Below are 18,406 nucleotides of genomic sequence, written 5' to 3'. Positions count from 1 at the left end.
TTTTTTTTTTTTTTTTTCTATTTCAGCGTTTTTCACCTGAACGGTTCATTAAAAAAGTGAGCATGCAATTTCTGGAAAAACTGTGAATCAGTGCGGGAAAGCAAAATTATAAGTATCATATTAGCAGGGTTCGATATGAGGCACACGTGCTCTTCCTTAAAAAATACAGGTTAATATGTCTACATTTCGCTTTGTTTAAAAATTTCAAAATGTGGAAAAATGCTAATGTATACTCGTGCGATTTGCATGTTTACGCATATGTTTATGAGTTGCCGCCTTTTACCAATTGCTCTGCTCCTTTCTCGTTGCATTGATGTCAATAGATTTTTCAGAGAAAAAAAAAGAAAAAACTCCGCCACAGAGAACATCCAACATTAATGCAACGTTGATATATCCCTGGCACTCTTTTTTCATGGGGGAGGAAAAATAAACGGTCCAAAAAAGAGCCACAATGAAAGGGGGGAAAAAAAAGTTAACTTTTCCTATCGTGTATCGGTCTGCAAGTGGCTACATGCTGGTGTAGATACATTAACGCGCAAAATAAAGGAAGTGCTGTGTTGCACCTTTTCTGTGTAATGCTTATTTTCTACCTTTGCGAGAAATTTCGCATATACTAAAAAAGATGAAATGGAAAAAAAATGAGGATGCATGTTGCTAAGTATGTCGGTAAAGTTTTGTCCAATCCTATGATTCCTCCTGTCCGTTCGCTCACATATTGAAATTTTGAAAAATCCTCCTGCCAACCTGACAAACGCGCACAGTTGTACATATCTCCACAAAGGAAACACCCCCCAAAAAAAAGAAAAAACTCGCACATCTAAAGAGCAAATATATACTCAATCCGCCCACACCGCGCAGTCAGGCACTTCGTTAAAATGGACCAGGGGGTGGAAAAACTGCTGAACCAAATCAACGACCTGGAGTCTAAGAACCGGTTGATTTGCATGCAAATCGAGGAGATGAAAACCACTGAAAAGGAGTTGCAAAAAAGTGAGAAGGAGGTAATACCCCCGTAGACACACAACTCTCATTAAAAATTGGGCATATTGCCCTGCAGAAGATGTTCCCTTTATGCATCCCACCGTGTCATCTTTGCACGATTAAAAAAAATATATATGTTTTTTTGTTGCCTATCATGCTGGCTAGCTCGTGTCAGAAATAGAAAGCATTTGCAAGCAACTGAAAAGTATGGAAAAGGAGGAAATCGAATTGGTGAGGAGCGTTCGGGAAGAGGCGTTTGCTTAGTTCCCATTTGTGCCATGCCTGTTGTGCGTATCTCTACACACGTGCAGCATGCGCTAGTAATGTCCACCACAACAAACACTTCTTTTGTAACCAATCAGAATAACGACATAACCCGCGTGAACCTAATATGTAAAAATGTGGAAGCAACACTGCACAACGAATTCGTGAAGGTCGAAATAGCAGGTTATCTTCCTAAAACGCGCCGCTTTATGGGAGGTGTTTGCGAATGCCAACCAAAATGGCGGTGTTCATTTTTCGAACCCCAATTTTTTTATACTCTTATGCGAATATATTCCTAGCCCACTGCACAGATGGCCGGATGATGGTGCTTAGGTGTATCCCTACTGGCAGTTAAACCATAGTTAGGGTACACGAAATGGTTAAAACTTCTAAAGTAGAAACTAAACATTGGTGAACTTGTCCTTCTCCTCGTTTTCCTTACCTAACTCCACCCGTAGCTCAAAAAATTAATCAAGTATATTACCATGAAGAAAATGATAAAAACATCAACACCGAGTTGGGCAAAAGTACCGACAAGGTAAAGGACTGTCTAAATAAAATGGACCATTCGAATGACGACTTAATTGCGTTAAAGGAGGTGCAAAAAAAGAATTTTCTTTTAAATAATGTTTCGATAGAGGACCTATACGAAATTTATGAGGTAAAAAGGAAAATTAAAAACAAAAATACACATCACGGTTTTGCGCAATGTTTCGAGAAGGTGCTGCGACTTTTCGAGTTACTCCATTATAAGGGTCGAATGACATGGGCCCCAAAGACTTCTTCCCCTACCGAAGCATTAGCCCATTATATATGTGCTTTTCCTTGTCTAACTCGTTTTTGAGTGCTGTTTCACTTACCCATTCACACTTCGCACAAACTCCAAATGAACAAACTGCGTACTCACCACATGTAGGACACCAAAGAGCAGTACCAAGAGAATTCCTTCAAGAATCAGTGCCACAAAATTGCCATTGTCGATTATAAAACTCATTCGTACTTTTGTAACCCCACTCACTTGATACACATGGTAAGGAGGAACAAAAAAAAAATCACAATTTCAGTTTGGTAGAAGAATTAAATTTTTCTTTGTTCCCCCCTTTCTTAGACAAATATACTAACCGAAAAAGTAAGAGACAGTACCCCTGACCAAAATTTTAATGTAAGTGGAAAACGTTAAATGGAGATGAAACTGCGTTGCTCCTAGCTATGCTGTATACAGTTGCAAAAATGATACTCCTCCACAAAAGTGAGCTATATATGAGCGCACACAAACAAACAAACGTAAACGATTCATTTTTCAGTTTGCAAGCCTCGCCAGCTACTACGGATTGAACGAAGGAACGAAGAAAGAACGGATAGAAAATTTCGGCTTGTCCGAGTTGAATAAAATAATGATAAATCACTACAAGGCGAAGAAGATTAATGTGAACAGCTCTACGTGATGTCACCAAATTGGTGGTACCACAGTGCAATGGGTGCTGCTCCATGGGTCCCGTTTGCATGATTGTTAAGGGGAATTCTGTTATTAATGTTCCCTTTGTCGTCCTTTTTTTTGTTCGTGCCGCAATGTATATGCACCATTGGGTTAAAGTGCGGACTACCTATCGGTGTGATGTAAGTAGTATGGCCACCATTGCCCCCACGTGCATAGCTTTCCCCTTACCGAGCCTACATAGCTGTAAATTAAAATTTGCAGAATAGCTTTGTTTGTCTTAAAGCGTTGCGCAGTTAAGTGTTAATCGTTAATGCGGCCACAAGTACGTGTGCTATGATGAGATGTGTTGTCGTGTACCTCCGTCAATGTTTACACGCCGTTGTCGTTCCGTTGTGTGGTCTCTCTACTCTGTTTTATTTATTCATTTTTTTTCCATTTCGCTTTAGCCTAATCCTTTAAAGCGAAAAAGTTCGTTTGACACTTAAAGCGCCAAAAGTACGTATGGGGCATCGTTGTTCATATGGGCGCAGTGTTATCTTCGCGTATTTCGCGTGATAATTTCCACTAAAGTTGCATAATTGTGTTCGTCAAAGTGTAACTACCCCCAAAGGGGAAAAAACTACATGGCGTTCTGTAGACGCGTTAAATTTGCTCATAACAAAAAAGGACAAAAAAAAAGAAAAGAAATAAAATATACGTGAAAACGTAGAAGCATCGTTACCCCAATGACACGACACGATGAGTCCACTTCTGCTCCTCCTTTGGCGACGGCTGTAATTTTATTTAGGTTATAACAATTTGGGCATTCACGTGAAAATGAGACCAACACTTAATTTATTTGTATAGAATACATTTTGTTTTTCTCTGTCTTTTTCGCATGGAAATAAATCTTTATTACATCAAAAAATAAAGTCGTAAGGTTTTTTATATCAACAACGGAACAATGCAAAAAACAGGTGCTACAAAACGGTACGTTGTTACTTCACACTGAATTAAGAAGTATGCGGGGGGTAGTGGTGTGCAAACAATTAAAGATGTGTATACGGGTGTATTCGCGTGCATTCGTGTGTATGTATGCCCATGCGCATACGCATATGCATACGCCCGCGAATAGGGCTGCCAAAATATGTGCACGTACGAGTTGACGCACGCGAGCGGGGTGCGCAAATATACATGCGCACAAGTGCAGATGTGCACATGAGCATGGTCCCGCGAAATGTAAGAGGAATGTTATCTTCATAACTTTTGCGGCACATTTTAAAAAAAAAAAAAAAAAAAGCAAAAAAAAACGACCAAGCTGATCTGCATGCGCAATGCGTCGAGAAACCGAGCAACTGAACAATATGTGCGCATCTACATTGGCACACCTGCACAGTCATACGCATTCTCGCGCGGCAAGTACTCCCCCCTCATGTGAGTAGGGGCGTGTCGGACAGGTCGATTTTTCTACATATTTTGCAGGCATTTTCGTCGTGACGCTCCCCAAGGTCACATCCACATCGCCTTGAAAACACTTTCGCCGTCTCGTCCAGTTTATTCATATCACATGGGGTGACCGACTTGTACGTATTGTATATACTCTCTTCATGGGCAGGCTCACTCAGCTTTGTCACTTGTTGCACGATGCCCGTTGCGTCCGTTGAGAGAGTTATCTGAGAACCCGTTTCCAATTTGTCGCTGTTGTTATCGTACTTGTGCGATTCTGAATATATGTCCGAATTTGATCTGTCTAAATCGTCCAGATTATTTTCATCAAAGGATTTATTTTCTTGTACAGGATACTCTATAAGATCTTCATTTTCCTCTTCCTGTTCTGGAGGATCTTCTACCTGATCTTTCAGGTCCTCTATATCATCTGGAACCTGCTCTGGGTGTTCTTCAATTTCGTTTTGAATAAATTGGCGCTCGGCTAATTCGTCTATGTCTCTTCTTTTAGGTTCCCTCGCTTTGTTTTTTCTGCAGTAATTTCCCATTGTGTAAGAAGTGATCCACTTGCTTTGGTTACCGCTAACGGTGTTTGTTAAGGATTACACGACGTCTGGGGGGGGAGCGTGCGCGCTGTGTGTGTGACGTGTGTGTACAGTTTGGTCGACACAGGAAGAACCTCCCTCAGCCTTGTATGAATTTAATTGCGTTATATGTGTACCTATCTCTGTACATGTAAACGCGCAAAGGCACGTGTCAGTGCGAAATCGTGAAGGTGTGCACGCTTTAGTGTGTGTGTGTATGTATACTGATTTATACACACATGCACCACCCGTCTTAATTCGTGCGAATGATTATTTTTGTGTGCTCGACTAACACATGCGTGTTCATAATATGTCAATATTATTTGACTATGTATTGGATTAATTCGTAAATTTTCTGGTCTTTCTTGAGGAAAGGAGGTAGAAATTGGGAAAAAAAAAAACACAACAAAGGGATTAATAATTACACGGAATTAAACAATTAACAATTTTTTTTTTCTCTTTTTTTTTTTTTTTTTTCTTCCTGCTTGTTTCTCTTAATGTGTGCTTTATCTTTTGTTTAATAAAATTTAAAGAAAGAACATTTTGTGACAAGAAAAAAAAAAAAACAAATAAATAAATAAAATTGTAAACACGTGAATAAGTAAGTGAAATGCGAATGAGTAATAGGATGGATAAGCACATGAATAAGTGAAAAATCATCCAGTCAATCAGTACATGCGCGAGCGCTAACACAATTGAATTAACACGTTTACCGCAAGGGCGGAAAATCAGTAGAGAAAATGACGAACAAATGTGCAAATGGAAAGGCGGAAATTAATTAAATCAAAGACCAGAAAAGGCCAAGTCAAAGCAAAACAGGGAGTTGTATAAAGGCGGAAAAAAATGCATAGCAAAGTTAGCAAATGTATCAAACTAAAGCAGACTGGCACACTGGCAACATGGAAAAATGGAAAAATGGTAAAATGGTAAAATTGGCAAAGTTAACAAGTGTAACAGCACTTTTCCAAAGATAAAAAAAAAAAAAAAAAAAAAAAAAAAAAAGTTTTAACGGCATGAAAAAGCGCCAGTACCCGTGTGTCATTAGCACTTCAAAATTTCTGGCCTTTTTTCTGTGCACTTTATTGCAGACAGGCTTCAATATAATATTTGCTTTCGCGAAATAAAAAAAAAAAAAATGAGTACATCGAATGGCAACGCAAAATGAATCAAAACGAATAGCAATCATCAAATTCTATAACGCCAAAAGGTGACATAGAAAAAGTGGGGAACATTGGTTGACAAATCAAAGGAAAATTAAAAGTACAATGAAAATTTAGCAACATTTTAACATCACCCTTGCATTTTATTAGTACATATTTGCACACACACGCGTACACACATGTGCGCCATGCCTGGAAAAGTACTGTTCCCACAGCATATCGAGCTGTTCCTGTTATAGCTGTAGTTAGCCATTATGAGAAAAAAAAAAAAAAATCCATTGGTGTGCACACATAAGGAAGGTTTTCTAATTTTTGGCAACATCCCGAGACTTTTGCCTGAACCGTTCATACAAATATAACAGTCAGCTATTTTCATTTAAAAAAATAAAAATTTTAACGGGCAACACCGTTAGCAGTAGTATGTGGTTTCACGCGTCACATACTAAACGGATTAATATGTCTATGTGCCATGTTTGCGACTGTTTTGGAAATTCCCGCCAGGTGTGATAGCGATTGTCATATAGTATGGGCGCTCCTGCGTTATGCTCATTCGGCAAATGGCAGCAGATCCAGTGTCCACAAATGGATTAGAGAACGACCGGATGGACAAAAGAATGATTACACACATATTTATCCTTATAAGAGCGTCCCCCGTAATTACAACGTAATTCCTAATGCCCACACGATTCACGCTAAACTGTGTGTATCCGGCGCCAGCAAAGCGCTGTCGATCGCCCGCGTACCATCGGATGCTACTTTTTTGATTGTCTTTGTAGAGGCAAATGCAAACGCGCGAAAGCAGCACGCTTCGACATACGCATCGATTTTTCCGTACCTTTCGCTTAAAGGAATATGCACTTTTTGTGTTCTAATAATTTAATTTTTCTTTTTTACGTCCCACATGTGCAAGGGAACAAATGCAGACGCCCCTTTTTACGCAAAAGGTGTATCATATGCACTTTGTTTATCTTTACCCACATGTATGTATGTAAAAAATGAGTCAGTACACCATCAAAGGAGCACCCTACGCGCGTTACATAAAACGCATAGATCCACTGTTTCAAACCTGCGTGAAGCTGTCACGCGACAATGAGAACCAAAAACTAAAAAATGGGTAACCTTTATTGTTCCTATGGCCCATTCTGGCAATGAAAGTTAACTGTAGAGTGAATTGCCGCGTGTTACCTAAAGAGCGTCATCAAACAATCGCATTCGATTTTGCTAACGTGATAGACGCGCAAATTTTGCAACAGTGGCACGAAAGATAATAACACATCCGCGCAACATATCGGCTTTACGCCCTTTCTTAGATCGGAAAACGCACAGCACTAAACATATGCATACGCACAGTGTTTCAAATGGGCGGGAAGCGCAAAGGGTGAACTGAGGAACACAAGCACCATGTGCTCATGTGCGCGGTGCATAAAGAATGTATACTCAAAAAAAAAAAAAAAAATTCACATACACAAATGTGTAGCTCCAAGTTTCCATGGTCGTATGCATGTACGTGTGTGTATGTACACATGCGTTGTAAAAATCGAGGAACTCAAAACAAAACGCACAGATGGAAAAAAGCAAAAAGAATTATCGACCATAAAAACGAATTCCCCCAATTGTAATAAAGCCCTTTATGAGGTGGCTGTGACGAACACATAAAAAATAAGAGCATATTATGCATATTTTCAGGTAAAATTATCACACATATGAGGATGAACAGTGTGTAAAATTCAAACTTGTAAAGCGTGAAAGAGAGCCATTGCAAGTAAATGCCAACGCTGAGAGTCGAGTCTGGCCATGGTGTGCGTACCATTTGAGTGTAGCAGGAGGGGGTAACAACGTAAAACATACGTACAGGGTCAAAAGCGATGTATAATTGTGCCCCATGAGAGGAGATAAAAATGACACGTAAAAATTTTGGAGTACTAGCTAAGACAATAAAATGGGGTATTTTGATAAACGGAAATGTTTGGGAAAATAACGCCACATAGTACCTGAGTGTAATTATTTTGGAGTGCTAATTGGGAGTAATGAGGAGGCGTCCGAACTAAGGGGCAATATTGATGATTGATCTGAGAGCAAAAGACCGATGATTGAAGTGAGCAGAGTAATCCAAGTGAGAGCAATAACTAAATGAGAATACTGAGCAGCGCGAGAGACATAAGTAAAGGTTGAACGCTAGAGCAATGAGGCGAGGACAAATATTGAGCAGTACATGAGGGTGCCATTTTTGCGCACCATGTGGGGATACCAATTCTGAGTACATATCGAGGGTAATAATTCAATGTTATAACATGGGAGAAGCTTCGCTCGGAAGAAGTTATGTGTATTGAGGGGAGCACTGAGCGCAGGAGATGCTTGCAAGAGGTGCACGCAACTGTTGAGCGTAAAAATGAGGGCTCATGTGGAGCGCACATAACTGAGGAGACAACTTGTGTATCCACTGGAGAAGAGCAGAAGGGGACACCCACGAGGGACTACAACTTGAGAGTATAGCTGGGCACACGAGCTAGTGCAACAGATCAACGTAGTCTTCCCAGGACAGCCGTTGAGGAGAGGACTCGTGTGCGACATTGGCGTAACAATGAGGGAGAACAGATTGAGTGTACAAGTCGGAGCGACAATTTACTGCAAACAAGGAGTGATGGCTAACGAGTACCAGTTGAGGCTTACCCATTTTCTGCACTAACTTTCCTCACCACAATTACTATGTGGGGCTTCAAATTAAAGGCGCGCATAGATCTCGTTGCTCATAGCCCCCTGAACCCATCATCAGCAGATACGATTACAGGGACACTCGATAAACTATTCCATGTTCATGAAATTATTTGAAGTTGAATGTTTAGGAAATACAAATATTTAATTACGACTTGAATTAAAGGCAGGTGAAAAAAAAAAAAAAAATCAGTACTGGGGAACACCACGTACACGAATAAGCATTTTTGAGAATGCACAAAAAGGAAGACAACACATGCAATGCAATGTCTAGAAAATGCGACCATAGGCGTTTGCAAAAACCTGATGAAAGTTAACTCCAAAAAGAACCACAACGTGGCTGAAATTGCAGAGTGGACTATATTTATCTGTTTGGGGGCATATCCAGTTGCATGCCAATGTAACTCCCATTTTAGGAGTACAAACAGAAGATCTGCGCTTGGAACAAGCCTTTTCTGTGATCGTCTGATCCTTTGCATGGCGCGCAACACTTGGCGTTACACAAGATTATATCAGTGTCGCTTCCATTGAGCTTTCCATTCAGTTTGTTTTCGGCCCACACGGCCGCTATCCCATTTTGTCTCCTGCGTGGTTTTCCCCCTTATGTTCCCTTTTTTTCCACAGGAGATGGTATTTGGGGGGACCTTCGATGCGCACAGGTAAATACGTGGAGAGCGCGCGTGCTGGTTTGAGGTGGTGACAAGTGTAACCCAGATTGCGAATATGCATGTGAATGTGTTCATGTTAATGTATTCATGTGTATATGTGTATACGTACTTTTTTGTTTTTTCCTTTTTTTTTTTTTTTTTTTGCACGCGCCATGAACACAACTGCTTCGGCGCGACAAACGGTGGATAAATAGGCTAGTTCGTGCTCATCGCAACATTTGCACTGTGTCGTCAATAGTGTTGGTACTGGCGTACACCTGCTACTTTACATTGTGATCATGCGCATGGGCGTCTGCATTTCTTGCGCGGGGACAATGGTGGCGGGCATTTTTTCCATTAAATCTGCAAGGTTGCAGGCCTGTTGCTTCGCGGTGTCCTAAGAGCTTCTTCCTTTAGTGATGCTTCGTTGGTTGTACTTGCCCGAGTGACCGGTGGACCAGCGCACCCATCTGTTTTAAGAATAAATTAGCCCATGTTCCTCGAAAATTGGAGCAAGCTATTTTCAGCACCCTTTTTGGCGATGACTGTACGTTGCTTTTTAAGCCCTGTTGGTGTTTGCCGTGTTGTGTGTTTTTCTTTCCACTTTGTACGAATAACTTTATAGGGATCTGCACCAGAGCGGTGCCTCATAAAGCGCACTAATACATGTTCCGCAAGACATTCCCCCCTTGCACATGTGGCATCTTTTCCAATTTTACGCCTCCATGGGCATTCACCGCATTTAGCGTTTTCTGCACATGCGGCGCGTTCAGTACGCTTACAGTGTGCATTGCATTTCTTCCGTTTACAGCGTTTGTTCCATCGCCCTGCTGAGACCGTCCCGTAGTGTCGGTGTTCGGTCCGTAGGAATAATACTTACGGACGCGGCATTTTTTGCTACTTCCTGTGTTAGTTAGAAGAGTGCGTTTGTTTCTTCTGCTTTCGAGACTATTCCTGTGGAGGGGTGCACTTGCATCATCAGAGAACGAGCTTATGCTGTGTGTAATGAGGGGAACACTCAAACGAGTTTCTTCTGAATCCTTGTCTTGATCACATTGCTTGTTAGTTTCATGTGCATGCATGTCCTCTACCCCTTTGTCGCATTTTTCTGCGTCCAACATGTCGTCCTTTTCGGGTGTTTTTTGAGCAGCATCTCCAACCTCTTCCACTCTGCCGCTTTCCCTTTTTGGTATCCAATTATTGGTGTAACACAAATTTAGAAATTCCCTCTGGTGATTCAAATAAAGAATGCGATCTCTTGGTGAGCTATTTCTCAACTTTGTAATGATAGCCATTTTCAAAGCATCTAGCTCTCCATATCTCTTGACATTGTAATTTTTACTTAATCGTTTCCCATTCTCCCACCATCTGCATCTCCATGAAGAATTCCCACGACTTGTGTCTTTCCACACGCTATGAATGGGGTGAGAAGCATCCAGTGCATTCCTACCATAGGGTCCCCTCTCTGGTAACAAAAGAGTATTCCTAATAATTTCTTCAGCGATTACTTTTAGATCCCCTTCTTCCATAGTTAGGACCATTTCTTTATGTACATCATATTTTTTTTTCACTAATTCTTTTTTTTTTACATGTGCATATTTAAAATTATTTGACTCGTTTTTTTTTCTTCCTCTTCTTTTGAGTCCTTTTTCCGATTTGACTTTTCTCGTGTAGTCCATCTCATCTTTGCATTGCTTGATGCATCCATACCCTCTGTGTGTATCATTAAGGCTGCATGTGGTACTTTCGCTTTTCACGCTCGTGACTCCATTTGGGGAAGTGTCTCCGTCGACAGTGCTATTGCTATTTGCGGTGGCGCGCGTGCTGCTGTTTGTGTTGGCCCTGGTTTCACTGCCCAAGCTTGTGATAATCGTGTTACTCCCACTAGTGTTGTTTACACTTCCTACGTTAACTATACTTACATTACTCTTCTTCTTATCCGGGTATTCTCCTTTTAACTCATCATCGCTGTCGTTATCCAATTCATTCGTCCCATCATTGTCATTTTCAATATGTTGACAACCAAATCTATCAACCTGTGAATCGATCATGTCACGTGCATCCTGGGTATTTGCATTTGTGCTCCCTAACGTGCACCTTGGGGTCCCTGATTTGCTTCCGTCCGCATATGAGTGGGTGTTTAGTCCATGTGCGTAACCATATTGGCAGTTGCTAGATAAACCAGATGGATCGCCATAGGAGTATCCTCCTACGTTGCTATCCTTGTTGTTAACATCACCACGAGATGTACCATTGTACACTGTACTCTTCATGCAGTTCAAACCAGTTTGATCTAAAATTGCATGCACATGTCCTCCATGGGATGGCATACCGGCATGCATGGCACTGCTGTTATTGGCAATACTGCCTGGACGGTATGGGGAACCACTTACGTTCTTAGCGCCGTACATATCATTTGCGCATTTTTGCAGCTTGTCTATGCTATGAGCGACTGCTTTGTTCGTGTGATCACCACTGTTATCGCTTTCACTGTCACTGCTGCTGTCGCTTTCACTGTCACTGCTGCTGTCGCTTTCACTGTCACTGCTGCTGTCGCTTTCATCGTCACTGCTACTGTCGCTCTCAGTTCCTGTTTCATTGTGACTGCTATTGTTTTCGCCATCGCCGCCTTTCCCATCGGCGTGCTCCTTTTTGATCTCCACGTTCAAGTTGCCACCCATGCCAGACATGTGCGAATAGAAGTAACTGAACTGTTGCACATATTTTTCACAATGTGCATGAGTCAAAGATTTACCTTCTTCCCATGCATCGTTAGTGAATTTCACTTCATTCACATGGTTGTTCACACAATGTGCCTCATTCAAGTAATTGTATTTTTCGGGGGTGTACATGCAATTAATATTTTTCACATGTATATGCATTTCATTTAAGTGTTGCACACTATTTCCATCACTATGCGTGAACTGAGTTTTCTTTTGATACCCACTTGCGTCTCGGTTATTAGCGTTTCTCTTTGCATTTATTTCTGTATTGACGCTGATGCTACCTTTATCTCTCATACCTTGATCAGTGTGCATACATCCTTTGCGCCTGCAATGTGCGCTGTTTCTCGGGCTGCAGGCGGCACCAGTTTCCTTATCCCTTTCGGATCCAATTTCCGCCTTCACGCGTGGCATACACATTTGGCTACAGCGCAGCTTTCGCCCCTTTATTCCATCTTCACTTTTCTTCATATTCTCCATTACACCTGTACCAAAATGTTTTTTCCCCCATGAATATGTATTGGCTTCCGCCCCGTCTTTACATTCATTTCCTGCACCTATTTGACAGGTATTGGAGCTCCCTTCAGCAATACACCCACCGCAGTGATGTTTCTCCACAGCATTCGTATTGATCCTCTCACTTTGGTTCACTTCACTGGGGGATGCTCCACCATACGCGAGGGAATCATGATGGTTATTAAAACCAGAGCTATCACATTTTGTGGAGATACTTAACAGATTGTATGTGTTATTGTTAATCGGAGTGGTGCTTATGCCAAGGGTACTATTAGATTTGGAGCTAATGGGAACATCAGTGGACATGATATCATATTCATTTGCCACTTCGCTCTTTATTCTAATAGTATTTGTGTCTTTAGAAAAATTGATACCCTCCTTTAACTCGTTCTTTATGGGAATGCCATTAGTTACCCTACTCACATTTGTGTTATTCGTATTGTTCTTGTTAACAGAGAGGCTTTTTACCTCATCTGGCGCGGGGGCGAAGTAGTCGCCACGGAAATAAAAGGGCTTGTTCAGGCTGTACTCAACGTTGGCGTAAAAATGGGGGCAGTAGTGTTGGCAGGTCTCGTTAGAATGGCTCCAATTGGCCCCATAATTATTTTCATTTGGGGACTGTTGACAATCCAGGGGGAGCTGGTCATTTGTGTGGTTACAATACTTGCAGTAGTTTAACGCGTACGGGGTACCACAATGATCTGTATTACTGGGCGAACACGCGTTGCTGAATGTAACTCCGTTGCTTGGCGTATTCGAAGGACCGAACTTATCGGCGTAGCCGTCGTCGTTAAAATTGTAAAAATATCCTCTGGGATAATTATCGTCTCCACTGACGTGTGCAACACTTTCAGGGGGACCCGCATTAACATAAATCCTGGAACTCTCGTCACCGTGCAAGTTTACTTGATCAGTTGCTCCCAGCCTACTTAAATGGTAGTTACTTGGCATGTCTCCTCTTAAGGAATGGGGAAAAATTGAGCACCCATCATCCACAGGGTAGCGTGTTTTGTACACACAATGATCCGACAAATAGGGCAAATTAATTCTACACAAATAACCGCATGTGTCACATTCTCTTTCACCATTTGTGCCGTAATTACACAGATTGCTATTTTCCTTCACACTATTCTGCCTATCGCATGAAGATATATTTTTAAAATTTTTGTTTGGGCTTTTTTGATGTGCAAATGTGTCGTTCCGATTGCCACATAATACATCAGAGAAATTGCAGTTGCAGTCATCCTCCAGATTGAAAACGTCATAAGGTATGTTACTGTGGTTGATTATATTTCCCGTGTCTATCCTTAAGTTTTCTACCCCATACTTCTTGTAATTATGTGCACTCTCTGTGTTGTATTTTGTTGTGCAATAATTTAGTGAATTTGCTTCTCCACTTTTCGTCCCTGCATGCGCACTTTCGTCGTTCTTTTCAGTTGTGGTACAGTGTGGGCTATTGACAGTTGTCCTCTGCAGGTGGTCACGTTGGCCGTTATGGTGGCCGCCAGGTTGTCCGCAATGCTGGTAGTCACTGACGTTTCCACTTTCTTCATCACTTTCGTCATCCCTTTCGTCATCCCCTTCGACGTCACTTCCGATATCACTCCAGGATTCCCTTTTTACCTTCACTTTGGTACTATTCGTATGCCCCGCTTTCTTATCTCCCGGAAGGTGTCTCTCCACATCACACTCCTGACCGCACACTTGGACCTTAATGGTCCCTAATTCGCGCGCTCCGTTTTCATTTGTTCTCCCATCATTATTGCCTGCGTTGGGATTACTCCCGCGGGGCATTACCTTCCCTTTGTTAGCTGGGCCAGGACTGTAACTGTCCTCTTCCTTAATGTTAACAACTGGATAGTTCGCACAATTTCTTGCGCAAACATCGACAGTGTTATTGTATGCGGCTGTGTGAATATACTGATCGGATTGACCATTACCATCCGTGTTAGCAACCCTCGCGTCTTGTGGATCCATTTGTTCCCTCTTAATGTGCACGGTTATGTTATTATTATCCCCGTTTATACAGGAACAGCTATTTTCGGGGACAACTTTTGTACTGCTTGTAATGGGGGCACAATAGTATTCGCTTTTGACTGAACATCTGGGAAACGAATCTCTTCCGTTGTTATTGTTTTGGCTGCATTGATCCTTTAAGTTATTTGAAGCGCTTGCTATATCCATTTGGGGATCATTTTGGTAATAACGGCAATCATGTGTAATTAACACTTGGGATGGCGGTAAGTTATTGTACGTGTTGGTCATGCACGAATTATCACCATGGTTTGGGAATTCGTTGGTACAATGAAAATTATTTCCCTCCTGGCAATATTCACAATTGTTACACTGCAGGCCTTCATCGCACAACTTGGCGCCATTGCAATTGCATGTCCCATTGTAGCAGCATGACCCATCGGCTCCAACACGTTGAAACGAATGAACCCCACTGGAACAAAAACAGTTGTCCTGACAATTCGGGTCGAGCACCCCAGAATTGTTCACACCTATCGAGTGGTTGTATGGATAGCCTGAGCAAGTCTCCACAGAAATATTCGTGCACTCATTTGGGCACGTAATCTTAATATAGGGGTATTGATATTCACTAAAATTTTGTTGCGTCTCGGAATTGGGACAATTATCCAATCTGGGGTGTGGGATGGCATAGCTGTTAGTTGCTCCTGTGCCGAATGCTTCGTTATTAGTTTGTATCACGTGATTACCTGGAGGCACATGTACGTTTTCGCCATGACCTAGTGCAGATGCACATTCCTCTGGTACGCGCGCGTTTGTGTTTGGGTAAGTCGGGGTTGTGTATGTACTATCGCCTACGATATTGATGTGTGCGTTTGGGGCAATCACAATTGTGTGTGCACTAGCACCTGGCATGCTTACATTAGCATTTACTGTGCCTGTCACAATGAGCGCATTTGGACGTCCGTTTGTATCTAACATGTGCGTGCATGAATAAGGCAAACCTTGATCATCGCGCAATCCGCCCTGAGTGATGTATAACTTGGTATTGTTTTCCAAGTCAAACTGGTTGTGTAGCGTATCCGTCATATTGCCATTATTCCGGACAGGAGTTACGCTACTCATTCTTGCGCTCGTGGTTGTGGTCGTCGCTGGACTTACTGCGGTGTTCGGGATGGTGTGCAATTGTGAGGAGGTAGCCCCTTGGTTAAGATTCACCAGGAGGTTAGACACTTCCGTTTCTATTTCTCTCTCCATTCTGCAACCGAACGATGTATTTTTATTAAGACTTGAGCGATCATTAAATTCTCCCATTGCATGTGTTTCCATGTTTGCGATGTTAGATGGAAGACGTGGCTCATCTTTGTTCATACTTGAAAAAAAACAAGAATTCTTATGAGCATTTTGTTTTTCTTGGTTTTGCAGTTCTTCTCTCCCCCATGGATTCGCTGCTTCCTGCGCGACGGCCTCTTCTGCAGGTACCTCAGGTACAGAATAGCAGTCTTCCTTTCTTATGACCCAACGAGGGGGGTAGCACTCCACTGGGTAACTCTCCACGGGGTTACTACCCACCGGGTAGCGGTCCAAGGGGTAATTTTCCAAGGGGTAATTTTCCAACGGGTAACTCTCCAATGGGTAACTCACCACAGGGTGACTACCCACTGAGTAACTGTCCACCGGGTTGCCCCCTACAGGATAACCTGCCACAGGGTACCCCTGCCAGATATCTGCCCCTGAAACATGTTCGTTTGAAATATCATCCGACATATGTTGCCCATCAGGAAAGTTTTCTTCCAAAATGCTCCTTTTTAAAAGCTGTTCTATGGACGATTCCACCTCTCCATAGTGGTTCCTATTCCATGGTGTCCCATTCGACAAGTCCACTTCGTTAGTATATAGACATGGTGTGTTCTGGGTGCCAATACTATTCGTCATATAATAATGCTCCCCTTGATCAGCAGCATTAAAATGGTTAAGTGGAACATCTGAATTGCTCTCACACAAAGGTTCGTTCTTGGCTATCCCTAGCTGCAACATTTGATGATTCGCTGCATGTTCCTCTTTCATTTCCTCGTAAGGAATATATCTTTCGCCTTGATAAGGAGCTACATTTCCGTTCACATCATTCGAGGGTGCATTCCACTTATTGCAGCTATTAATCAGATTTTCCTCTTCAGCATACTCATTACAAACCCGTTTTGACTTTGCATTTCTGGAGCATTCTGAAGGGGCCCTTACATTATTAGATTCTGGTGTTTCTTCGATCGTAATGCATGGGGCGTACACTTGGTTCTCCTTCCCATCGTGTCGTTGCTCATCGTTCCTGCAGGTGATATTCAACTGATCATTGGAAGCGTCAATGTTCATGTGTTCTTTTGGCTCTTTCTTCGGACATATTAGTGTGTTAGATTTGTTTTCCTTATTGACATCCCCTGTTGCAGAAATGTTGCTTCCATTTTTTGCTGCATTTTTTTTTCCTTTGCGTCTTCTACCCTTGGTAGGATTATTTGGGGCACTCTTCTCTTCCATACCAGCTGGAAACTCCAATTTCTTTTCTGTTTTATCTTGCAGTGTGCTTCTTTCAACTAGATCTTTATCTGCATCTGTTTGTTTCTTTTCAGCTTTCAGGCCTTTATTTTTCAATGAACATTTTCTTTTGCCTTTTTTTGGGTTCTTATTTTCATATGTGCACTTGGAGATCTCTTCTTTGTGCTCGTTTTCCTGCCTTTTCTCACTAAGGTGTGTATCTTCTTCGTTCTTGAGCTCAACGGTATTGGAATTGTCAGCCTTGAAGTTTTCCTCATGTTTTCTGTTTCGTTCGTCCACGACGTTAAGGTCTACCTCAGTTCCAACATTTGCATCAGCAGGCACAAAACTCGCACAGTACGCGCACCCAATACAATCCACAAAACACTTAGCATTCAGCGCACAGGTGTCATCGTTGCGATTTGCGCAGATGTTGCCATCATGATTAGGCGGGTCAGTCTTATGGGCATTGCCGAAAAACATGTTGTTCATAGCAGAATCATCCTTGATGGGTAAAAAAAACATCTGCTTCTATGCATCAAAAACAGGTAAGGGTATACATTTGCCACGATTGAAGCTGCTGTTGTCGGTTTTTTCGTTCTCTTGGCTGACACTATCAGAAGATATGAAATTGTCCTCACTAAGAATTTCCCTTTGATTGTTCATTTGTGTACTTTTATTGATGGCACCAGATTTGTTCACCATTTCTTTGCTTCTATTTAACGTGGAATTCTGTCCGTTCGTATTGGGAGAGTAACCACTTGGTGCTTCTTCGTTTGAATCTCCGATTAAACAATGACACTGGCACAAAGTTTTCTCATGGATGGACCGGTCGCTATTCTTTAGGATGCCTAAATTAAGCATGTTCCTAGCACTTTCTTGTGAGGTGAATACCGCATTGGGACCGATTCCACTTTCTCCTGCTGCACATGGGGTGAAATTTACCTTGTGCCTCGAATTGTCAGTCGTGTTGTGTCCACAGTGGCAGTGCTCAGCTTTGAAAGGTTCTAGCATTGTGGTGTCCTGGGGATTCATTTGCTCGGTAGGTTTGTTGTTCTGCGGCTGCATTGGCGATGCGTCGATACTTCGATAGATTCGATCACTATAATTTTTGCCTTTTTTTTTTTTTTTTATTGTTCTAATTCCTTATTGCTATTTGGGTCTTATTTTTTGATTACGGTTTTATATTTTTTATTTTCCCGTTTACGTGCTTTTTGTTTGCACCATATACGGGATCATAGGCCTGTTGTCAGCGGGTCAACAGCGGTGGATCCTCCTTCTCCTAGGAGCTCGTTTTTGCTTATTAGAAGAAGGCAACAAAGGGATTTTTTTAAAATGCTCAATCCTTCAGGCTTGAGCTTTTGTCAATTTCTTCGCTTTTTCGATTCTCCAATTTCTCCAGTTTTTCGATTTTGTCGATTGTGGGATTGTTGGATTTTTCCAATTTTACCAACTTGGC

At 41.9% G+C, this 18,406-nt stretch overlaps 4 protein-coding genes across 4 annotated transcripts; 1 reads left to right on the top strand and 3 right to left on the bottom strand.

Annotated features, from left to right (window-relative positions):
• Nucleotides 1-875: 875 nt before the first annotated feature.
• AK88_02274 (uncharacterized protein) lies at nucleotides 876-2,690 on the top strand (the record flags this gene model as incomplete). The annotated part of the gene is made up of 7 exons (XM_012479905.1): nucleotides 876-1,001; nucleotides 1,147-1,212; nucleotides 1,344-1,428; nucleotides 1,704-1,906; nucleotides 2,162-2,275; nucleotides 2,354-2,407; nucleotides 2,550-2,690. The coding sequence occupies 7 exons, from the start codon at nucleotides 876-878 to the stop codon at nucleotides 2,688-2,690; spliced, it is 789 nt and encodes a 262-aa protein (XP_012335328.1).
• Nucleotides 2,691-4,092: 1,402 nt separating this feature from the next.
• AK88_02273 (uncharacterized protein) lies at nucleotides 4,093-4,656 on the bottom strand (the record flags this gene model as incomplete). The annotated part of the gene is made up of 1 exon (XM_012479904.1): nucleotides 4,093-4,656. The coding sequence occupies one exon, from the start codon at nucleotides 4,654-4,656 to the stop codon at nucleotides 4,093-4,095; it is 564 nt and encodes a 187-aa protein (XP_012335327.1).
• Nucleotides 4,657-9,870: 5,214 nt separating this feature from the next.
• Nucleotides 9,871-17,430, bottom strand: AK88_02272 (uncharacterized protein; the record flags this gene model as incomplete). Its single annotated transcript, XM_012479903.1, has 1 exon — nucleotides 9,871-17,430. One exon carries the CDS (start codon nucleotides 17,428-17,430, stop codon nucleotides 9,871-9,873), a length of 7,560 nt encoding a protein of 2,519 aa, XP_012335326.1.
• Nucleotides 17,431-17,478: 48 nt separating this feature from the next.
• AK88_02271 (uncharacterized protein) lies at nucleotides 17,479-18,015 on the bottom strand (the record flags this gene model as incomplete). Its single annotated transcript, XM_012479902.1, has 1 exon — nucleotides 17,479-18,015. One exon carries the CDS (start codon nucleotides 18,013-18,015, stop codon nucleotides 17,479-17,481), a length of 537 nt encoding a protein of 178 aa, XP_012335325.1.
• Between the last annotated feature and the right edge of the window lie 391 nt (nucleotides 18,016-18,406).

Source organism: Plasmodium fragile, assembly GCF_000956335.1.
Source record: "Plasmodium fragile strain nilgiri unplaced genomic scaffold supercont1.22, whole genome shotgun sequence".
Taxonomy (NCBI): Eukaryota; Apicomplexa; class Aconoidasida; order Haemosporida; family Plasmodiidae; genus Plasmodium; species Plasmodium fragile.
This window is presented reverse-complemented; position numbering and strand designations above follow the sequence as displayed.